This window comes from Ammodytes marinus, assembly GCF_949987685.1.
Source record: "Ammodytes marinus genome assembly, chromosome: 6".
Lineage (NCBI taxonomy): Eukaryota > Metazoa > Chordata > Actinopteri > Uranoscopiformes > Ammodytidae > Ammodytes > Ammodytes marinus.
This window is the reverse complement of record NC_137235.1, coordinates 22,616,861-22,641,508: the sequence shown is the minus strand read 5'-3', so window position 1 is coordinate 22,641,508 and position 24,648 is coordinate 22,616,861. Positions and strand designations below refer to the sequence as shown.

The 24,648-nt window shown below is 43.2% G+C and overlaps 1 protein-coding gene across 2 annotated transcripts; it reads left to right on the top strand.

Annotated features, from left to right (window-relative positions):
* Positions 1-5,495: 5,495 nt before the first annotated feature.
* LOC307252033 (junction plakoglobin-like) lies at positions 5,496-24,158 on the top strand. Of its 2 annotated transcripts, none has more exons than XM_080029567.1 (16): positions 5,496-5,666; positions 16,082-16,131; positions 16,568-16,732; positions 16,827-17,062; positions 17,574-17,812; positions 18,439-18,640; positions 18,974-19,118; positions 19,307-19,410; positions 19,850-20,188; positions 20,642-20,794; positions 20,908-21,027; positions 21,132-21,282; positions 21,762-21,883; positions 22,154-22,193; positions 22,874-23,012; positions 23,166-24,158. In XM_080029567.1, exons 2-15 carry the CDS (start codon positions 16,119-16,121, stop codon positions 23,008-23,010), a joined length of 2,166 nt encoding a protein of 721 aa, XP_079885693.1. In that variant the 5' UTR covers positions 5,496-5,666; positions 16,082-16,118; the 3' UTR covers positions 23,011-23,012; positions 23,166-24,158. The 2 variants fall into 2 exon arrangements, with proteins under 2 accessions (XP_079885693.1, XP_079885692.1); XM_080029566.1 differs by having other exon boundaries at positions 5,497-5,666; positions 16,821-17,062.
* The last annotated feature ends 490 nt before the right edge of the window (positions 24,159-24,648 follow it).

Here is a 24,648-nt window from a genome sequence, read left to right as displayed (position 1 = left end):
GGTGCTGTCTGGATGTACAGTAGGCCCTAAATCTAAAAGGTATACAGAACCCATCGTTACTCCAAGTCCAACCACCTGCATGAATAACCAGGAGGGGATGATTTGTTTTGCCCTCAAGGACTGTAGACAGAGGAGGAATTAAAGAATGATGTTCCTCTAATGGGCTTGCTGAATAAAGTGGCCTATAGCCTATAGTCACAACATTGAACTCACACTGTGAAGGGGGCTCTGAGTTGGGTAAATTCAAAATGTTAGCCTACATTAGACCAACGCTAGCTGCCATTAAGATAGGTGACATATAAAGCGAAACCATAGCCAGAAAATAAAACTGAGCCAGCAACAAATAGCCTACACCTTACACAGCACTTTGTTTGTTGTTCATTGTGAGAGACTGCTTCGTTCATGAACACCACCCCCGCCGAGTCCCACCCTGCGGCTCCCCCGCACCAAGTTTGGACAGTTTGGGAAAGAAACTCCGAAGCGACAGATGAACGAAAGAACGGTCAGTGAAATGACAGTAAGGGGTAAAGAAAGGAAAACATATTAAAACTTACATGTTAATGTCATTCGTGTCTACCCAAGGTCGTAGTCGGCGCTGAAGTTTCCCTCAACAAACTTGCGGCTCAGCTGTCAAAACGGCTGGTCTGCTCTTCTGTGTTCCATTTGGTCATCTTGAAAGTGAGGCATCATGGGACATGTAGTTCTTGAACTACTTTTGTTCTCTCACAGATCTAATTATGTATAATTAGAAATAGAACATGGCCAGTCAAGCCCACTGACACATATAGGCTATCTAACAATTTATAGTGAGATGTTTTATATTACATTTTTATTTATTTTTTAAGAAAAAATAAATAAAAGTGGGGACAAACAAGAACAACAAAGATGAGCAAAGATAAGTCAGAAACACTGAACTAAATAGCCTAATATAAAAAAGAAAAAAAGTACAATTAAACTGTAAAAAATGTTCAGGTTTCCAGTCACACCTGCAGGGGCCCCATGACACTGTAACTTGCTCTATATGATTCTGCTATATGTAATATGATGGGTGATGGACTCATGGAAATTATGCAAGGCGCCGCTCTAGCAACTGGTCACATGCAAAGTATTTTAAGCCAGAGAAATCACATCACACCCTCTTGATATTTTTGGTTGTCCTATCTGACACAGGTCGAGCCTGCACAGGAGAGTGTGTGTTGTCAGTTGACACACTTTCAGACGAAATACCTAAACATAAACAAATACCTGTACAAGTAGGTGTACACACGAAGAGCTGCACTGCTAATAAATAAACCAAAATGAGTTAGCATTTAGCAGATGAGACGATGACAAATTGCAGGCATCAATCTGATTGATATGTGTGCCAGTAACAGCACATCTGTAGTTATTTTCAGCTGCCTCTCTAACTTTATCTCAATACTCTGAAAAGGAGACCCACATGTGACTGGACCAAATTGCTGAGCTATTTTAACCCTGAGAGCCAACCACTAAGCCCCCGCCTGAGAATGTGCACAGACACATCATGCACTCCCAAACCTACACTCAGACACACAGACACACTGATGCACAGCTGATCTGACCTCAACAAATGCCTACAGTCTCGCACATTGAGCGTTCACTGATTGTGTGCGTCACTGTCTACCTCTAGTGGTAAAAGTCTGAATGAACAGAAAGATTGTAGTCATCATTTTTAAAGTAGTAGTAGTAGTCCAAAGGTCCTTGCTCAATCATGTGTAAAGTGTTTTATATATCTTCATTCAAGGAAATCTGGCCGCACTGGAATAAATGCCATTTTTCATTTGACTAAACCGTTTTTCCAGTTGGAAGCTCCAGAACAAACAAATAAGTGGATCTTGAGTGCGGCTTCTTTTGTCTGCTCAACCTCTTATACAACATTGACAAGAAGCCCTAGAGGTTCTCAGAATTATGTCAGGTTTGAACATCTACACTTCCATGAGAAGTGAGCAAACTCCATAAATAACAAAGTACTAAGACAGTGAACCTTGAATGGAGAAAAGGTGTAACCTTCCCCAAACTCTTGGACTAAGTATGGTCAAGATAAAAACAAATGTTGTTCTATTTCATGTTATTGCTTCGTTTTTACCCTAATTTAAAACATAAATAATGCAAAACTATAGAGACTCCAAACGTATTAGAAAAAACCTGTTTTTGAAAACCCCAGTCAGATTTATCTCCCATTATGACGTCATAAGGGGAGAACCCACGCCCCCTCATTACCAACCTAACTAAGCACTACTTCCACCTGTGATGAGCACACCCCCAGATACCCCTTAATTTAACTGCAAGTTTGATTCAAACAGGCAGTTAGATTCCGTCTACATTTTTGAAGGCAGGGCTTAAAGAGACAGGATCTTAAAATGAACATTTCAGACACAGGCTGAAAAGAGGAGATTTGAGAAATTGCCTATAAATGATTTTTGGACATTACATCATGAAAACAGTTTCTAGTAGAAAACTAATTTTAAACCTAAAAATTTGCACAATATGTTACCTTTAATAAGTCTCACACCCACAGTTAACACTCCAGCCACTGAAACATGTCTTTAAATTCAGGGTACAGGTGGTAAACTGCAGCTCTACTGTCCATTGTTCAAAAACACTACAGCGTGGGCTGCTTGTCTTCCATTTGTAAGCGACGGTTAATAATTTAACACCGTCTCTATCAGTCCAGTGAGCTAGTGGTCTGCTCCGGGCCACTTCCTCTTCCAAGGACAATAGGGGCCATTTCCTGTGGGGTTTGGAGGCAGACGACCAGAGACATGGGAACAGGCGAGTATTGTAAAGCAGGCACATCATATCAGCGCGTCCTGCCCTTGAAACACCAGATCCGAGGGGATGGTAGGATCGTTTGCTGGGAGGTTACAGGGCAAGACTCGGGCCATGTCTGCCAGACATCATTCCGCTTGCCTACAGGATACTCAGAAAACATGCTTGTGTGTTAGCCTTTGTGAAAAAATATTGATCATGTGACATATTACAGAGATAGATAAAGGGAAATACAGCAAAGAGAACTTCCATACTAACAGGTGGAGTCAGCAAATCTGGATAACATTGTTGTCAAAATCACTTTTAGTCAAAATCAGTGGTATTCGCGCTGAAAAAAATCTGGTCCTAATACACAGCCTAGGCTCTCTAACTGGTATCCAAACAAAAGGAGCCCACTGCAGCTAGCAACGTGCTAGTGTACAGAGCCTAGGCTGTGTATTAACACTGGATTGTTTTATTCAGTGTGCACACATTTGGGACCGGTTGCGGATCGTGAGGAGATATTCACTTATTTTGACAATATGCATTCTCCAGAATCGTTGACTCCACCTTTAATGCTCATCAGTGTGAAAAAGCAGCCAGTATAGCTTATTGCCAGTAAGGGAGAAATGTTTCAACATAGAAATGGCATTTTTTGTATAGGCTGAATATTGAATTAGTGGTGAAGGTGTCTTTGACAGAGTCAACATGAGCAGAAGTCCCTCATGAAACCCACTCTTCTAATTCTCAAATTAGATTTCAAAATAAAGATGCTGCTGTGTTCTAAACAATGGCTCCATTCATGTCAGCGCTGCCCCCAAGTCCACTGTCCAGGGATATCTGAGCAAGCCAAAAACAAGTCAAATAAATCCACAAGGAAAACTAAAACAGTATGAAGGCACTGTCCTGACTCAATAAATGGTCTCATAAACTTCAAGCCACAATTGAGCGACACATAGAGTGTCGATTAGGCCCCAAGCTGTTTTTAAAGAGAGGGCCGTCGGTCCACATTCACTCTGACAAAATATAATGGCCTATATTGCCAGCATCTACACAGCGTACCCTGTCCCCCTCCGTCCCTGTCTCTTTCATTGTAGGAGGCACAGATGAAGACGGTCACAATGGCAATATAAGAGAGAGCCACAAAGATTTGCCCCAGGGCAAGACAGGAGTATATAGCCTGACCTATCTGAGTCTGTGTTTAACGTGTAACTACCTCCTTCACCATGAGTGTTTAAGTGTGAAGAGATTTAGATTAACTTCTTTCTTTCTAACTCTTCCCCTAATAGCCTACACATCTTTTTCAGTCTGCAGTATTGTGTTTCTTCCTAATTCTTTTTTTGTCACATTGGTGCTCAGTCACCTTCTCATTCAGTCCGCTATGAAACAGGAATGTATTCAATAGAAACCTCATTTCCACATGTTTTGGCTCCCTTACAGCTCTTTCTAAACATTGAATTAATATTGTCTTACTTCTAGGGGTGTTTTCATCAATGCTTTAGAACTCTTGTAATTAAACCAGGCAGTCACTCGTGAAAAGGAAACATTCTGGTAACATATGGAGCGGAAATGATTCATCCATACATCTTAAATCTTTGCACAAAAATTGAAGCAACAATATCAAACTCCAATCTGATTACCGTATATTAGGCCTACTGTATGCTGATTGCACAAAATAAGCATCTTGAGCGCGTCATTTTTCAGACTTTTAATACTACTTTTTGTATGTAAGGTAGCCTATTAGTAGGCCAGATATTTTTCAGTTGTGGACCAAGTCAGTATTATTTTAGTGAATTTATAAAAGCGTGTGTAGCAACAACATGAGACTTTTTTTCGTTTTGAAATGTCAAGGTATGACCTATCTATCTCATTTTCCCATGATATCAACCTATCTCTCTTTCTAACGCCCCCCCCTCCCCCCTTCTGCTTCCATAGAAAAACTATTGTCTGAAAAGAAGAAAAGACACACACACACACACACACACACACACACACACACAATTCATTATCTCTCCTCCTCTGTAGATGGCGTGAGCAGTCCCTCTGACAGCCTGCCTTTTCCCGACCGCACTGACTCATCTTGCCGTCTGGTTTCGACTTGTAACCAAGGTGTGGCCGAGTCGTCACACAGGTGGACAGAAATGAGAAAAACAAATCGAAACATAGACACAATTCTAAAATTTAAAGTTATTTTAGGCCTATATTGTAGCATTATACAGGCTACCTTTAAGTCTAATGTTTGTTGTGTTATTCCAACCAAAAGCCTTTAAGGTTTGCAGTGAGCTTGGTAGGCTGGGCATGTGTGTGTTATGTAGGGCTAGGTCTAGGCTACAGGCCTAGCCTATAGCAAGGCCTACATAAAAACATTAGAAATGTGTTCTAAAGTGTTATATATAGTAACTCGAGTATTAGCCTTATATAAGAGAGGCTAAACTAGGGTATCCTACTGTAGGCTACATTGTTGCTGAGGTAGGCTAGCCAATCTGTTAATAATTAGCAGATAAGCGGTGTAGCCTTTGGTAATTTTTCAGAACAGTCAAATTCTCTTTTCAATTGTATTGCCTCCAGTTTCATATCCAACACTGGCACAGGCTCTCTCTCTCTCTCTCTCTAGCCATACGGTAAGCCTGTAGACGACTGGGCACGCCGGGAGCTGTAGTAGCAGGGTGGGGTCGGGCTCACGAAGGCGGAGCCTGGGCTGAGGTGACGCTTCTTTTACTCGTTTTTGTTCAGCGGACTCTCGTTCAGCGGCAGCAGCGGAGAGTGAAAGAGAGAGAGTGAGTGAAGTGAAGTGAAGTGAAGTGAGTGAAGTGTAGTGAGGGGAAAGACAGAAGTGTCCAGTCCCGAAGAAAACAACACCGACCTGGAATAAATTGAAACGCTTCCTCGTATTTCGACAGGTAAGATTCACTGAATGCTCGTTTCCCCTTCGACAGTTTTTAAACTGCTCACGGGGTCTTTGTTACCGACGGTTGTGTTTTGTCATTATTTTTGCGTAGAGTTTGTGTTTTGCTTAGCCTCATGTAAAAGTGTCGGTGTTTGTTTGTCTGTGCTAAAGTTTGGTTAAATTTTTCATTTGTTTGCGTACCTGGGTTCAAATCCAGCCTATTTGGAATTCATTTCCGCATGCCTAGAACTGGCTACCGATGCCTGTTGTTACAAAAGCTCGAGCTCTTCAGCCCCCAAAAAGTTTTCTTTGTCACACTGAGCTTGTGGTTTCGACCGTCCAAAGTGTCATAGAGCTCTTTCTGAAAAATCATAACGACGTTTTTCTTTTTCTTTTTTTTTGCCCCAGTATCGGTCATTCAACTTGACGTCACTTGTCAATAGAGTCCTCCGATGTCATTAGTGGTGTCCAAGTAGGCTGCGTGCGCGCGCGCGTGTATGTCTGTCCGCGTGCGAAAGGGAAATGCTAATAACATAGCCTACATTTAGTTAACGTACGTAGGCTTAGATATTGTCTTTCTGTTAAAACAAAGACATTCAGAAATTCTACCCTTTCTATAAGATAGGCTTATCTAATGTCCAACAAAGTTTCATGAACGCTTAATAGCCTGTTGGCAAGACAGGCCTTTAGTTCCAGCTTACTCATAAACATGAAATGAAATAAAGCTGAGGCAATCAACCAATTACTCAATTCACAAAACAAAAACTAAAAATTATGGGCACCTTTATTTTATAATCTGTTTTAATAATTTAAGTCACTTTATTAGGTTTACGTAAAATATGCCACACAAAAGGGCCAACAATCTACTGGTTTCAATCTAAAGTTTTCTGTTTCTCTTCGTATGATTTCTATGATTGTAAGTTAATTATATTTGGGTATTGGACAAAACAAGCAATTCTCAATAGCAGTTTTCTGTTTTCTGACATCGTATAGGCCTATATGCTGGATAATCAAGAAGTTAAGTTTCAGATTCATTGAAATGAAAAAATAATTCTCATTTTGTGCCCTATGTTTAAAACTTTCAGCTGAAACAACAGTAAATAAAAAAGGGGGTACACTTTGCACATTGGATTGAGTTATTGTTCACACACATCTGTAACGTATGACAGTTTATAATTAATCACATTCCACAAAAATGTTTTGGTGTTACTCCCAGGTGTTGCCAAATCTTCCATGATGTCATTAGCACTATAGTTTGCAGATGCTCCACACACTTGACAGAGCAGCAGTTGTCTGTCTCCCTCCTGCTTAGTGACCTCAGGAGCACACACACTGTCATTTGATTTCATGAGCAAGTCCACTGAAACCAGCGTCCATTTAGAACCACTTTTATCTTATCGGCTTTTTTCTTATCAGATCAAATCATTGGTGGTGTCCTCTGCAGCCACCTTTCATATCTTGCTAAGTCAAATGTGACATGGGTCACATTGGAATTAGAAGTTAAACAGATTTTCTTTCAAAACTGAGCCTCTTTTCTTTTTAGACCATTGAACACTCAATCACATTGAATACCACTTCATTGTTCCTCTTGTGCAAATTATCTGCTAGTGACACCCTCACAAAGTGCAGAGAAAAACACTTAACAAGTTTGTGACGTCCAACTTGTTTCTAGAGCAACGCGTTCCAGCTGAGGCTGCTGAATGTGTGTCAAGTTGAATGGGACAGGGTGCCAATACTTTGTGCCAGTCAGTCAGGCCTCCACAGAGTTGGCCCTGGGTCTGTGTCATCAAGTGGTGCAGCAGCAGACACAGCACCCTGGATGGAAAGCTGTTCCTGTTTGCCCCGGGGGGAAAGAAGAGGGTGGTGGGAACGGGGGGCGGGTGACTTACTGTGGATGTCCCAGCTACAGCTGTGGATGCATGGTTATAATCCCCCCCCCCCCCCCCCCCTCCACACTTAATTCCGTGATACTGTCCTACATTAACAGAGCAAGAGGCCAGGAGATCCTTGGGTTTATAAATAGGGCTACACTTTGCAAAGGGGATTACTGTATGGCATATCTCGACCTCTTTGTTTAGCCTGAAGGATTTATTTTTCTGTGGATTCACCGTCTTACCCCACCGGCTCTGTCTGTGTTTAGCCGTGCCTGACTGAGTACTTTCCAGGGTCTCGGTTACAGCCACACAGCACACATGACATGGTGTGACCCCCCCCTCTGTGTTTGCATATCACCATGCTTCTGCATTTTCAATGTTCCCATGGAGAAAGAGATGCTGAAACACCCAGCAGCGCTCCAATACTAAAGGTGGAGTCAGCGATTCTGGAGAATACTTTTTGGCAAAATCAGTGAATATTTCCTCATGATCTGCTACCTGTCCGTAGTACTGTGAGTGCCTTTACATTTATTTTTTTGTTAATATACACAGCCTAGGCTCTGTAAACTGGTATGGGGGGGGGGGCACCATTGGAATTTTTTTGAGGCACACATAGTAGCGAATTGTGTGGAGATATTCACTGATTTTCACAAGTGATCTTGACAACAATCTCCAGAATCGCTAGCTCCACCTTTTTAACAGTATCTCTGACCAAATAAATTTAAAAGCAAGAAGTCACAGTCACACTTTAGTTTTAGAATGGATGACTTTATCTAGGTAAAGCAGGTAGGAGCAACTAAACCCATGTGTCTCCAGAGATGGGGTTGATATAACGTCAAACTGAAAGAATTTTGAGTCTCTTTGTTATGGATGAATAATTGGCAGGATGGTCCGAAAACATCCAGTCATGTAAAAGGCTTCTGCTGTCACTGACGAGAGGATAAAATCGGAAGCTTCTAGCAGAGCGCGGTGGTATTATGCTGAGCAAGTAAAGCTGGCACTGCTGCTCATGACTCTGACATCGCAGGAATAAATTATTTACCTTCAACAGTTCTCTCGGTTGGATCAACGGAGGGAAAGGAAATGTCCTTTACTTAACATGTCAAAGGCCTAATGGCGGTTTCTACCCCATCACTCACTTTAAAGCTGTATGAATGTCTGCCAGGTTGGCTATTTGCAGGTCAACTCCTATCAAACCCATGTGTCCTGTCTAACAGCAAGCTAGAAATAGCTCAATCCTACTGTTTTCTTCATGGATGCAATAACCGTTGCTAATTCATCCATTACCGACGGCGTATCCGAGCAGGGAGGGGACTGATCTAGATTCCAGCACTGATTCAAGAGATAAAGTTTTCACAGTTGGATGATTTGGCTGAGTTGTACTTCTCAGCCTACTAGTGACTCTCATAAATCCAGTGCTGTCTGTTTTTCTTCCCCTCCTCCTCCCCGCTCCTTTAATTACACTTCTATGAGAGATAGAGGAATAGTGAGGACAGCAAGGGTGTGGTTGAAACAGAGTGCAAATCACCAGGGAGTTGCAAGTTGTTTATGCAAACTTGAAGAACATTAACATCTCACAAGGAAGTCAATTTTGCATATCGTCACTGTTGAGAGAAAACCTCCTAAATCGAAATCGTTGGTGTTTTTGCTGATTTTGAAGGATTTCCTGCTCTTGTGGGTTGAGAAAGCTGTGCAACCCTGGGGCCTGTGCATTCTTTAAAAAAAACACTGGATGTAACCTGAAAAGGGCATAGGTGTTTTACGGCTGTAATTATTTCTCTAACAGTTTCTTCTTTGTTACTTTAAGAGTTGTGGAGGTGAACATCTGGCAACAGAAGTATTTAAGAAACAAATGACATGACTGTCGACTCAATTTTTAATAACGCAAGCTTTCACTCTTTATACTGAAGATTTCAAATCTAGGTTCCTTGTTCCATTCTTAAAGAAACGGTGAACTTGAACTGTTTCCACATGAGCGCTGTATTCTTTTGGGTCCCTGTCAGACTTTTGCCCTGCCTTTCAAAGCAAAGCACCCCCCCTCCCGCTCCCTCGTGCCTCTAATCTCCCTGAAATATTAATCATCTGTCACATTGCCTCAGTGTTTCAGCCGCACACCGATGCGTAGCAGTGGCAGTTTAAGTAATATCCACTCCGTCAGACCTCTAAACAGAGCTTTGGATGCAGCCCTGGCCACCAGACTTGGCCAGTGAACACACAGGGCCATCTTGATGTGCTCCAGGCCTTTGGTTGTCTCCAACAGGGGGACACTTGAAACCCGCTTTCCTTTTCACCATGACAGCAGTCAATGGGACAAAGCAGCTTCTCTTTTCCTCTCTACCCCAACAAAGTAGCACAGAACCTCTCTGTGCTGTATCACAGACTTAAATCATCCTCTTCCTTCCTACCGCTATCCAAACAACATGGAGAGGGGCTCTTCCTACTCAACTGTAGTTCAAAGACAAAAATCTATTTTCACCCAAAATACAAGTGACTGGGCATCAATACTTGATAGTACTTAATTAAATACTTCCAGCCATTTGTCTGTCTGTAAATTACCATTTTGTGAACTTTGTTGCTTTGCAATTTGAGGGTTTTATTATGGCCACACATACAAGACTTTTGCCTCATTCCGTCCTTCTTTATCAGCTTTGTGTAATCTGATCCTGCTCTGCACTGGGCCACCTCCTCCTCCGAGACAGCTCACATTTCCTTTGATTCACAGCAAGATCCCACAGGGAGTAAACAACTGCACACAAGTTTACAGCCAACACACTGTGTCCACTGCCTTATCCCAACTCAACAAAGTGGCTGTAGTGAATCAAGTGACAGATCCAGGGCCAGCCATTATCCATTCTGCTGCTTATTGTATTCATTGGCGGTGCTGACTGTGGTTGACTGTGTTCTTGGGAATGTTTCCAGATCAGGGAAAGGAAGGGGAGCCCGCTGTATGCTGCCACGTTTAGACAAACTCAGTTTGTGTTGCTCAAGTGCACACACCAGCAGTATCTCATTGTCTGTTCTTTCTCTGTGGGCTCTTGGCATGGCAGCATTGCTATGGTCTGGATTTGATCAACTGTCTGTTACAGTGTATTTGACAAATGCTCTCACTAAAAGAGTGAGCGCTTTTACAAACTGTGTCCCGTCAACAGGCCCAGGCTAATTCTTTTTCTATGTAAACTTCCTGGTCAGTAAACCAGATTCTGATTCTGTTTCGTCTCAACTTAACACATGACGTGATACAGGCTACAGTGGAGTGTCTGCAGTGTGTAGGAACAGATTGGAACGCTTCTCCTAATAACTTCCTCTGACCAGACTGTACTGTTGGTGAGTCTGATAATGTTGACCACCAGCTTCCTGTCAACCACCACAATAAATCCATTAGCTGTGCACCACTCCACATCCTGCCTTATTGATTTATAACAAACAAGCTATCCCCAGTTAGCCCCTACTGCCTCCTCTACTGCGCCACAACAGCTATTGTTGGATGTGTGGGGGACATGGGGGGGATGTGCGGCTTGGGGACCAGGAAAGGTTAGTGGGGGTGTTAAGCTGTATGTCATAAAAGGGATATGGGGGCGCAGTGTCAACTCGCAGCCTGTCTGCTCTGGAGGCTCAGCTGGGGGCAATGGTGATTTACTATGTCAGGAGGATTGGGCAGTGTGCAATATGTGAAACAATTAATCCAAAGAAGAGTGTGTTTTGCGTGTCAGGAGACATGTATGTCACAGGGTCGGTGTGCGTGTGATTGGGAAGCTATATGTCGTAATAGTGGATCTGTGCAGATGGTGAAAGAGCTTTACACTAACATAATCTGCTTTATATGCTATGTGTTAACTTAAACATGGCATGACACTGTTGTAAATCAGACTGTCAGAGGATGTCAAGTTTCTGCCACAAAGTCTTAATATTATGAACAACCAGGAGACTGTGCAATTGACAAAGTAACAACAGGTTGTAGCTGTACATGAGGTCATGTGCAGGGTTATTTCCTGTCGACAGGGTCAAGCTACTTGTTTCCTCCCGTTTCCAGTCTTTATGCTAAGCTAACCGACTGCTCTCCCTTGCTTCATATTTAACTGACAGAACATGAGTGAAAACCGGCTGAAAGAGGAGATTCATTAAGGGCACTGCGAACATTTTCTAGTAGAAACCCAAATTACAGTTTGCAACCTGAAAATAAGCATAATATATACCTACCTTACTTCTCAAGCAGGCGTATCATTGCTGACAGCAAAAGCCATGATATTGACACGATTAGTTAGTAACACTCCTAACTGCCAAACAGGCATGAGGCCAACCAACTAATCACTGAGAACTCTGTAATGTTTGTTAGGATCCACTCTGGAATACAAGCACAGTGCATCTCCACCCCCCTGGGCCTCTCCCCTGACCTCATTCATTCCTGCTGTGATGCAAAGTCAAAATCTGGCCTGCTGTTTTTAATATATGCTGAGAGTTTGTAACTGCTTAACTTATTCATTATTGTTCAGAATAATTATGTGTCAGATCTACAGTTGAACCCCTCTAGCCATTAGGTGTATTCGGCCTCGCCCTGTTCACTCATACACCCACACACTCTGGTGCCACTCCCTTGTTCAGAGCCTGTCACTGCTGGGGAGACACGCCCTGTCTTACATACCTGGGGGGGGCTTAGAAAACCTGTCCTTATGATTGAGAACGATTACTCGCCCATTGTTACAATAGCTGTGTCCTCATGTTCTGCTATCTCTGCGTGAGTCAGTGAGATTGAAGTTTAGAAGGGTTTAGCCTTAAAAGACTGGAAAGGTGTGTTTTTTTCAGCACAAGATTTCCCAGTGGACACTGAACAGATTGGAATACAGTAAGTTAGTGTGGAATGTCACACTAGTGTTTCAGCATTCGGGCGCTGAACATTATTTGTCTCTGCTTTTTTCTGTTGTAACTCGTTCACTGGCAGCTTTCACTGAGCCACATTCCTGCTTTTACTGTGCAGGTTTTTTTTTCTTTTGGAAGACGCCCCCTAAAGTCATCCACAGAGGCTGTTGCTTAACAAGATAGTGGGAGGGAATGGGTGTCAGATGTGTTTTCCAGAGTAAAAAGTATGTCTTCCATGTTACTGGATGGCGGTAGTGATGATAAGTGAATGGATGCATCACTCATTAACTGGAAGAGAGCAAAGTCCAGTCAGAAGTGCACAATAAAAAGCAACAGCTTTTAGTCTGCACTGAACAATGGGGGAGGGATCAGTAGATAAGCCTCTATACTCACTATCACCACAATCAAATGAATATACGAAAACGCAAAAGTTTTCTAATCCAAAAAGGTTAATTTAGTCTAACGTGATAAATGAACTTGAATGTTCTTGTATACAGACTAGTATTTACTCTAAGTACCTTGACATATTTGGACTGCTAAACTTCCTGCAGTCTTCCTCTGAAGCGCCAGCTAAAAGTTTTATGTTTTTAAGTTTTTGCTCATCTTTAGTTTAGACTTGTTGCTGTAGCCTATATTATATCGTTTTTGAATATAAAACAGTTATTTTCTCTGCTCCCAGCAGTTATAAGCATTATGGAGAAGTGGAAAAGAAAATTGAAAGAGAGAAAGAAAGAAAAAAAACAAGAGATTATGAGAAACCTCAAGAGAAGACGAGACTTATCAGCCGACACGCGGACATGGCTTCAGACATCCGATGGTCAGCAGATAAAAAGAAACCCACACAGTACATTGCCTGAGCAGAGTTTTAGTTGCCTAGGCGACGTGCTGGGCGTGTCGCAGCATTGCAATAGTTGGCTGAACCCGTTGCCTCGCCCAGGAAAACAAAGACTACACAAACACTGTCCCTGATTTCCAGAGAAGAGAAAAGATCTGTGTTCACACTGTACCTCCGCTTAAACGGCTGTTGTGTGGACTTTAAAAAAAAAAAAACACCCTTTGCAATACACAGATCTTAAAACTAAAGTGTGTGTTATTCATGTCAGTTTATTCCCATTTCCATTGTGATTAATGTATAGCCAGTGGTCCGGCTTACCAGCTTGACGGACAAGCCCTCATCATGCTGGTGTTTGAGAAGAGGCCACACCTTTTCAGTTGGAAAGACATGATTACACAGTGATTGTAAGCAGAGTTTCTCTCTGTGGCCTTGTGAGTCAACTCATTATCTGTACGGTAGCATGTAGCTGCAAGTACAGACAGTGTTCTGGAGCCTATTGCTCCAGGATCTCACGCCAGACTGACTACAGCTGTCACTGGCTGAGCTGCTGCTGCTACCTGAGAAGGTGAGTTAGAAAAGGGCAGTAACGGCCAAAGTATTCAACCCCAGTACTTAAGTCAAAGTATAGATACTCCTGCTCAAATATTACTCGACTACAAGTGAACAAGTGGCACATATTTGCTTAAATTATAATGTTATCGATATAAATTGACCTTTTGTTCGTCGCATACACTTACAATGTTGACAACATTTGAAAGTTGCATATGGCCAGTTGTAGTGGAGTGAACGTCTCAAGTTTCCCTCCAAAAAAGCGGATACTCAAGTAATGTACAGATACACAGAAAATGAACTAGTATTCGGTACTCAAGTAACTTTACTTTGTTACTGTCCACTGGATAAAGGGACATGTTGGGACCTTGTAGGAGCATCAGGTTAAGGTGAACATGTTATTTGCATGTGCAGGTCCACTGTAAATGACATGCAGTCCCAAAAGACATGTGGAGAGTTGCAAATAAGTTGCTAATCCATCGAAATGCCACATAGAGAAAACTAAGGACAGACACAGGCTAATGATGAACATGCAGTTAACACAGTGTGTGTGTGTGTGTGTGTGTGTGCATACAAACACTGTGCTATGGAAAACAAAGCCCCCCTGCAGACGCTACAATGACACACACACACAACTACACACACCAGTACGCACATGCAGCGTGACGCCCAGGGGAGAAACAGTGGGCTTGGTCTGCTTAGGGACCCAAACACAACACATCCTTATGCAGAAGCCTAGGGGCAAAAAGATGAGGGAGTGGTGCGCTAGCTAGAACAGCATGAACAGCCCTGGTGTATGGCAGCCAGACGACGCCGTTTAATTCCTTCCCTCCGGACCCGTAGATCTACTCGTAATGACAGCACTACTACACTACAACGTTAAGTTGTGCCAGAATGAATGAGTTTGGTGAAGTTTGAATGAGCAGAGGCAAAGGTGGTCATGTAGAGGTTTATTGATTATGTTGTGCCAACACAGCAGCCCTGACATGAGCTGTCTTGTTTTGTTGGTTGTAAAGATGGAAGATGTGCAGTTGCGTATTGCATGGAATTCTGTTGTAAGCTAAAACCAGCTGTCATACAGAAGAGCTTACAGGAGTGTTTGGTACTTTTGTGGTTCTGTGTTGTTTTCCGTTGAAGACCAGGTTTGCTGACTTTACTGTTTGTAGAGCCCCCCCGGTACCAACAGTACCTGCACAAGTCAGTGAAGACAACATGTGCAGTACACAAACACACACACACACACATACCAATTCACCCCTACAATATGCAAAGCAAAGAATCCTGTCAATAAAAGTCAAACAGCTGAAAACACTAACCAGAACAGTGAATGCATTGTGGTGTATTGGTCATATACGCAGTGGCAGGCGGCTGTTATGAATGCAGATGTGTTTGTGTCTGTGGTTCTGTGGTCATTTTTGCAGAAATTTGGAGATAGAAAATATGAGAGGGTTATTTTAGGTATGTGGAGCCTCATAATACGGACGTCTAGAGGGTCTAAATCTAAGCCTTCAATTTAAGGTTACACATTTAAATGAACAATAAGGATATTTTCTTCAAAGGATGCAAAAATACATTTTGTTGCAAGGAGCTAGTTCAAATGTCATGAATATCAGATATACAATACAGACGTACAACTTAGTGGAACAGTTAGAGGGACAAACTTGCACCAACAAGTTGCATGGCATGGTTACGCAATCTGGAGCACTGTGTAAAACTCCACAAAGTGGCTTCAAAATGTCAAACCACTCAGAAATGATTAAATAAATCCGAAAAGCAAGTAACTGTTCTAGAATGTATGTGGTGGTATTGGAAATAAGATGACCATAAGTGGAGTGCTGGCATTGTCTTAGAGGTTTAAGGCATGTGTGTGTGAAGAGAAGTAGGCTCACTGTCTGTACACACACACACACACACACACACACACACAAACTCAACCAGTGTAGCAGGTTCCTGATTGCCATGCGTCAGCAGCACCCTGCTCCACTCCCAGGGCTGTAGGGGTGGAGGCCTGGGGTGAAAGGTCACAGGCATTCCTGACTTCCAGCTGTCTCTCTGCCCCCCGTCATCCTCTGCTACTGCTCTGTGTTGTCATTTTCAGGTCAGGGTGCAATGCTGGGGAGTATTTTGAGAGCTGTCGTACTCGGGTAGCATCTAAACTGAGCCTGGTGTAAGGGAGCTCAGTCCTCGCTGGAATGCTTATTTATTCATGAAAAGAGGCGGCTGTGTTGTTGTGAGGTTTGTCATCATCATTGCAGCAGAAGCAATGTCTGACTGTTTGAGATGTTGACTTTCCCCTTTTTACTTTGTGTTTTTCAGGTTTGCTCCAGCGTTGTTTTGATAACGGGAGGCAAGGATGGCAATGCAGAGTAAGTCATTCACAATTCTGCCTGTTTCTAAAAACACTCCTTATTTGTTTAACTGTCATTTCATTTCCCTCCTATATTTCTGCAAACCAATTTGATAAACTAGTGATTTATTTTATATTTAGCTTGTGCATTTCCATGTTCACTTTTGTCCTCATCACATCATTCTACTGTACTTTCAAAGGACACTGTTGAACATTTGGATCATGACCTCTCCTACTTCCAACTATTGTTCTTGTGTGTTAGTATTGAGGTCACTTCCTTAATACAAAAGATAATGAAAGGTTACTTCTGCAAAATGGTTTCTCCATGTGATTTTAGAAGCAATTTTTTCACTGGGTAGAAAAAAATGTGGACAAAACGCTTGTGCACAGATAATCCAATTGTTTGTAAATATTAGAATGAAACCCTCACTGACTTTATCAAACTTGCTTGGCAGTGGGTGAGCCTGACGGCAGGGTGAAGGTGACCAACTGGCAGGAGACCATGTATGGCTTAGACTCAGGCATCCAGTCCGGTGCCAACACAGTCAGGGAGGAAGATGGAGAGTACATGAACAAACAGTACTCCATGACCACCACCACCATCACAAGCGAGCAGCCCGGTAAGACCCCCAAATCCAGCCCATATGCATCCACTATTGTCTTTAGCCTATATGATGTCATCTTTATCATCATCTCCCTTCTCTTAAGATGTAGAGTTCACCACCAGAGCCCAGCGTGTGCGTGCCGCCATGTTCCCAGAGACGGTGGAGGGCTCTACCTTCATCTCCACCACCACAGACATCTCCCAGATGACCAATGTCCAGAAGCTGGCTGAGCCCTCCCAGATGCTCAAGACCGCCATCATCCACCTCATCAACTACCAGGACGACGCAGAGCTGGCCACACGCGCCGTGCCCGAGCTCACCAAACTGCTCAACGATGAAGACCAGGTCAGCTAATGGGATACATCATCTAGGCTCTCAGGAGATAATTCTACTGATTCAGTGTTGCACTTAATGATGCACAGCCAACCTGGTATCTTAATAAATATACTTTTACTGACAGTATCTTTAGAAACATTAAGTCGTCCATATAGTGTAATCCTACAAGTACATAGTGCTTAAGTTATTAGACAAATCATTGATAAGTCAAACTCGTTTGTCATAGATTCAGAGGAGTTGTGTAACATTTATATACTCAACTGATGGTTAGCCTAGCTTAGCAAAAAGACTGGATAACAAGAAGAAAGTGTTTTTCTCTCGTGAATGTCATTGAAAATGGAATATTCTGGGAATTGGACTAGTTGCCCAGACATTTTTGATGTTCATGTTTGAAGGTCATGTTGAACTTAACATGATGAATACCACCGAACAAGGCAGAGTCACTTTTAAGTGTATCAATCATTTCCACCAGTGAATATGAATTCTTCATCTCCCTTTTTTATATGTCGTTCCTCATCAGGTAGTGGTGAGCAAGGCAGCACAGATTGTCAACCAGCTGACACGCAAGGAGGCGTCGCGCCGTGCGCTGATGCAGTCTCCTCAGATGGTGGCAGCAGTGGTGCGGGCCATGCAGAATACCAGTGACATGGAGACAGCACGGGCCACGGCCAGCATCCTCCACAACCTGTCCCACCAGAGAGAGGGCCTGCTCTCCATCTTCAAGTGTGGAGGCATCCCTGCTCTGGTCCGCATGCTCAGGTACTGCTGGGCCGAGAGAAAGGAAGATCATGGCTGGAGAGAGTTAATTGACTTCAGTCACTTATGATCCATCTGGTTGTTTTGTTTTCTCTATTTTTTTATAGTGGGGCTATGAAAGAAAAGAAATCCACTTTGAAATACTCAACTGGTTTTGCGACAAGCCTTTTATGTGGTTTGCTTTGTGTACTTTTTGAAACGCAGTCCATGTGAAGTATTTTACAGTAACAGCTATAACGCAACTCGGTTGAACAACACAAGAGCTAATGACTCGCCAGTTTGTACCCACCTTTTACGGATTTAGTAGGAGAAAGCCATTATAAAATATAAAGAGATGTTCATTCACCAGTGTTGGCCTCAAAAGACAATATTGCAGCAACAAGACATGCTATGTTAAAGCACTTTCTTTGGACTCTGCATTGTGTCAACTGGCATTATGGATTGTGTGGGAGACTGTAGATGTAATACTGTAGAAGTAAATGGGAGATAGTCTCATTTATATTACTTGAAATGCTCACTGTTAAGATTCCATCAATCAGTACATAACAATGGTGGAATCTTCTTTTTAACGTATGGCATCTGCCTTTTTTGTGATCCACACTTGACCCACCTGTTTGTCCCTCCCTCAGCTCTCCCATGGAGAGTGTGCTCTTCTATGCCATCACCACGCTCCACAACCTGCTGCTGCACCAGGAAGGAGCCAAGATGGCTGTCCGCCTGGCTGACGGCCTGCAGAGAATGGTTCCCCTGTTGAAGAAGACTAACCCCAAGTTCCTGGCCATCACCACCGACTGTCTGCAGCTGCTGTCCTATGGCAACCAGGAGAGCAAGGTGTGTGTGTGTGTGTGTGTGTGTGTGTGTGTGTCATTTGAGATGTGTTTGGTTTTTGGGTGTGGCATGTGAACCGAATTGTTCAGGGGCGGGTATGGGTGTGGTTATTTGTTGAGATCAGTAACAACAACAGAAAAGTGTGAGTATTAACTTACATTTTTCTGCCTGGACAGGTCCCAGCTTTGAAAAAGAGTTGTTACAGAAGAGATGAAGTTATTATCTCTTCAGTTGCTGGTCTTTTAACCACACATACTCACAGTCCCTCTCTTTCTCTCTCTCTCTCTCTCTCTCTCTCTCTCTCTCTTTCTCTCTTTCTCTCTCTCTCTCACACAGTTGATCATCCTTGCCAACGGCGGTCCGGAGGCTCTAGTTCAAATCATGAGAAACAACAACTATGAGAAGCTACTGTGGACCACAAGCCGTGTGCTCAAAGTCCTCTCTGTGTGCCCCAGCAACAAACCTGCCATTGTAGAGGCTGGTATGTGATATACATTTTTCGATGAGAGAGAGTGTGTGGGGGGGGGGGGGGGTAGTAGTCATACAGGTGTGTCAGCTTTTTGTTACATGAGTGGCTAATGGCTCATAGTCAACCACATAGCTAGATGACAGCAGAGTTAATGAGATATTGCTGAGAGCAGAGTGATGTGACTCTTGTGATCCCTGCAGGTGGGATGCAGGCTCTGGGTGGTCACCTCAACGGCTCCAGCCAGCGTCTGATGCAGAACAGCCTGTGGACGCTCAGGAACTTGTCTGATGCTGCCACCAAGCAGGTCTGTGTGCACATTCACTTCAACTGTTTTTCCTCTGCCTCCTTTAGGCGTGTCCATGAGAATTTACATAGTTGAATCGGATTGGCCAAATCTTGCCCATATATTTTATATTCCTGCTCATTGATTGGTTTTCTCATTTGTGACAGTCTTCCATTTTTTCCTCAACAGACAAAGGGGCTGAAACACCCAATAACACTTTTTTTTTCTTGACAAGGCACAAGGCATAATGAACTTAATTCATTATTATTTTTAAAAGCTCAAGTTATTTTAAAATTCTTATGAACATTTCAATAGGCTGATATTTACACCACATTATGCGATTGTGCTCATTTGATTGGAAAGTCGAATAGTTGACTACTTGGGGTCACCCCTACCCTCCTTAAGGAAAACAAAAAACATTCAGCACACAACTCTGTAACATTTCTCTTCCCGTTTGCAGGAGGGAATGGACAGCTTTCTGCAGACGCTGGTGGGCCTGCTTAGTTCAGACGACATCAACATGCTCACTTGTGCCACCGGCATCCTGTCCAACCTCACATGCAACAATGCCCACAATAAAAGCCTGGTCACCCAGAGCAACGGTGTGGAGGCGCTCATCCACGCCATACTGCGAGCAGGGGAGAAGGAGGATGTGACTGAACCCGCTGTCTGTGCTCTGCGCCACCTCACCTCCCGCCACCAGCAGGCTGAGCTGGCCCAGAACGCTGTCAGGCAACACTACGGCATCCCCGCCATCGTCAAGCTACTCAACCAACCCTACTACTGGCCCGTCATTAAGGTACATAAGAGGACTGTCTCAGATTGGCTCAAAGAAGGGCCAATAGGATTTAAACCTTTTCAAATGATGTTGTTGTTTTTTGGTGAGGGAGTCCAGGGAGGACAACAGGTAGACTGATAGCAGATAGGTTGTAGAACTGTTAAACAAAAATGGTGGATAATGGATTTGGTCCAAAAGCAGGATTGTTCAAAATGGGGGTAAGCGGACAGATGGACAGTCAGGAAGAAAGCCAGAGTCTCAATCAGCCTGAGAGAGCACTAAATGCATATGACAGCAAGAACAGTAAGGTTTTACAGGACCAGGCTTCTGGGGGGGGGGGGGGGGGGGAAGAAACATCTCAATCTCTATTTCTAATGGGGCAGCTTGACGTTGTTGTCCGGCTTGTTTTACTGGCTGACTAATGACGGTGAAGCGTTTACTGACTGTGTCTTTGCTTCTCCTCCCTGCATTAAGGCTGCTGTTGGCCTGATCCGCAACCTGGCCCTGTGCCCCGAGAACCAGGAGCCTCTGAGGGAAGCTGGAGCCATGCCCCGTCTGGTCAACCTGCTGCTCAAGTCCCACCAGGACGCCCAGAAACATGGCTCCTCAGCCCAGCAGACATACCAGGTTACAAGAGGGCCTGCTTTGATTTGGGATGTCATTATGTGTGGGTTTAAGAGAAAACAAATGGGCATTAGTATCCTTGAGTAAAATCTCTTCTTTTTTCTGTTGCTCCTCAGGACGGAGTGAGGATGGAGGAGATAGTGGAGGGCTGCACAGGTGCTCTGCACATCCTGGCCAGAGATCCAATCAACAGAGCAGAGATCGCCAACCTGCAGACCATCCCCCTGTTTGTTCAGGTAACGGAGGAAACTAAAGCGCTCACACTTCCTATTCTTAACAAGTAACTTCCTTATGATGTTGCTGTGGTTTATTTCACTCATTTCCTCTCTCCCCTCTGCAGCTCCTCTACTCTCCAGTGGACAACGTGAAGCGTGTGGCGGCGGGCGTCCTGTGTGAGCTGGCTTTGGACAAACAGTCAGCCGAGTTGATCGATGCCGAGGGAGCGTCGGCTCCACTGATGGAGCTGCTGCACTCCAACAACGAGGGCATTGGTAGGACACCAAGATAATGCACTGCCATTAGCTTACTGTAATGTGGCAGTGAGTCATAGGTGGACAGCAACAAAGGCAATTTACTCACCTGCTGTACTTACTGTGAATGCAGTTTCCAGCTATCTCACCCCAATTGACCATGTCTTTGGCTGTATACTTTTACTCCAATGCTTTTCAGAATCGCATCATTTATCATGAAATATTAAGCAAGTGTATAGCCATATGTTAATTAAGCTGTTAATGCTTTGTAAATGATGTAGATGCACTGCGTCCATAAAGCCTCAGAGTTATCTAAAAGGGAAAAGTACTTACCGGTACAAGTCCCAATATAGCAAAACTACTATTGTGTTTTGACTTTTGGTGTATCTTCAAGACGTTAAGCTGTGCTGCAGCCCAGATAGAAAAGGTGTTCACCCACACGAAAGGAGAGGAGGGCTTTGGTACATGACTGAGTGTGTCCTGATTCTTTCCCTCTTCAGCTACCTACGCTGCAGCTGTGCTCTTCCGCATCTCGGAGGATAAGACGTCAGACTACAAGAAGAGAGTGTCCGTGGAGCTCACACACTCCCTGTTCAGACAAGACCCTGCTACCTGGGAGGCGGTGAGTGTCTGGCGCCCTCCACTGCCACTACATGGCAGTTTAACGTAACATTTTTAGACATTTCATCTTTAATTCCCTTCAGTTCAACATCTTACTCGTCTAGCCATTGTTTTTTAATGCTGACGGCAGTTACAAAGTACATTCTGCAAAGCAATTAGAAATGAGTTATTTATTATGTAATGTTGAATTTTACTTTAAAGAGCATTAATAAGCTCTCTGTATGAACCTGTTGACTAGTTTAACCTTTGCCTCTCCTGACCTTCTCTGCAGGTCCACAACAGTCTCCCAATGGATGGAGGCTACCCAGAGGGTGAGTAACTATGACTGAAATGTGCCCATACAGCACATTCCTTAGCTCTGGGTCACTCCACCACAGCCAGCCACCGCAGTGTTAAAACGCTGTAATCTGCTAAATGCCGTCCTCCCTGCTGCAGCCCACAACTTCCATTTTACTATCATTTGGTTACAAAAGTAGTAGTTTTTACTGCTTTAATGAGATTAATAACAAAAACAGCTCTGGCAGCGCTGGCAAATTGTCTTCTTCAAATAAGCCTCTTCCATCTGTCCTCTATACATTTATTTTCTGTTTGCTATTCTCAGTTGTCTATTTCTTTAGCACTGTATGCAGTCACATTCATGTACCTCCATGATCCAAATGGATATAATGCAATACTTTTTAGTCCAAAGCCTGGTTCTTGTCTCACTCACTTCAGCCTTGGCTTTTTTTTTCTGTTTAATTCTTAAATCTTTTTCTCTGGGTACATCACTGCTTGATTCCTCATTGTCTAAAAGCTGTGCTCTCCTTCCTGGCGTTTGCATCTTTCTCTTGCCGTCCTTTTCTCCCCCCTGACGTTTCTCCTTGTATGGCCTTGGCATTTTCTGTCTCTTCTCAGACTCAAAGGGGACTAAAAGGATCCGCTTCTCCACTTTCTCTGTAAACTATGTGTGTTCCAAATGTCTGCCTAAATAATATGTTGCAATCTCTTCCAGAAATGGATCTTCCTCACCAAAACTACGCTGTAGGGTATCAGCAGGACATGTCCATGGACATGCCCATGGGCATGCAGGGAATGGGCATGATGGAAGCAAATCCCCATTATGATGACTACGGCCAGGAGCAGTATTAAAGGTCAGTGCATGCATCTCTCTCTCTCGCTCTACCCTACTAAATGTAGTAGTTTATGTGTAGACGGGGCCATTTATATTGGAGTTTGCTCTTCCTTTTTTTACAACATAGTAACCTATTTGTTATTGTCTCATGTTTTCGCCCCCTTTCTTACAGACCCAGAGGTGAAAGAAAGGTGGAAATGGAAGCGGACGAGCTGATATGGGACGTAATGGGACAAAGAAGAGAATATAGTAGTCGCTAGAGATTATTCCCTCTGCTCATAGCCTGTTGTAATATATGCAATTGTCACGGAGTACGGGACTCATAATCTTAACAGGGCTCAACATTGTTTTATTGCATAATTTTGCTGATTTATAATTCTGACAGTGACGATGCTTGTAGGTTTCTGTTAGAAAACCTTTTTAAGAGCGTGTGTGTGTGTGTGTGTGTGTGTGTGTGTGTGCGCGCGTATGTGTGTGTGTACGCTTTTGGGTGGGTGTTCTATGCCAAAGAGATTTTATTTTGTGATGATAATCATGTAGCTTCCTCTTTTCTTTTTTTTAAGAATAATAGTTGAAAACACTGCCGGAGGTGGCTCAACGTGCACGGTGCACCTGCTCACCGCTCTGTTTCTTTCTTAACGCCTTTGTAACAGACACTGCTGTCTACGCTGTAGTTTTGACACTATATACTGTCAACTTTCTCCCGCTGTCTCCCAACAGTTTAAGAGTCGGTGAAGACTTCAGTCAACAACGGCTCGGTCTTTCTCGCGGCGCTAATTCAGTAGGAGCGATCAAACAAGGAGATGGACCTTTGAGAGAGCACCCATCCTTTACTCTTTGTTTTTTAGGAATCGTCTTTTATAAGTTATTCACTGGGACAGGTTTACTCTTTTTCAACATTACCAAAATATTAACGAGGATGTCTTTCTTTTGTAAACTAAAATTGAAAGAAAAGATTGTGTATGTGACCATAATAATTTGCAGGAGAACAGCGTTTTGCGAGTGTTCAACAGATTAATTCATTCATTTGTCAACACATGAGAAATTCTGGTCGGGGAAAGGCCCTACAGCTGGATCAAACTACTGACAGGGAAATTTGTCTTTCTACTAAATAAGAGTTTTTACTGAAATTTTGTTTAATAAAATAAAGGATATATTAAACATATCACGGTGTCTAATGTGTTTATTGAGATTACCTGTTGGACAATACTTCTGGACGCTGCAGTTGCACCCATAACTGAAACTGAATATCCAGTTTAGGATCTTGACAGCAAAAGGCTAGGCGGATGTGTGGCTGAATAGTTACAGAAATTAGTAAAGCATGAAGTTCTCCTTTGTTACATATTTGGAACTATATTCTCTGTGGCCCGCTGCCCTCCAACCAACAGTGTTTGCGAGGTGGGTTAATGAATGAACTTCTTTTTTTTTTAGAAAAAAACTGAAAAATTGCAAAGACGTCTGAAACTGTGGCTGGAAAACCTGTAACAAAACGTCAAGGGGCATGTAATATTCCTGCATGTCAATGATACAATAGCTACAGTAGGTGCTTTTTTTTGCATAGCAACTGTGTGGTTTTATTACATATCATCATCATGGTTACCATGTCCACAAAGAAAATATGTGAACACCCAAAACACATGCAGACAGTGTGACGA

What these genes read in the sequence shown, in the direction of transcription:
- LOC307252033 (XM_080029566.1), top strand. An exon ending in ATGGCAACCAGGAGAGCAAG is followed by an intron (nt 18,641 to 18,973) that starts GTGTGTGTGTGT and finishes TCTCTCACACAG; the next exon opens with TTGATCATCCTTGCCAACGG. An exon ending in CTCCAACAACGAGGGCATTG is followed by an intron (nt 21,283 to 21,761) that starts GTAGGACACCAA and finishes TTCCCTCTTCAG; the next exon opens with CTACCTACGCTGCAGCTGTG.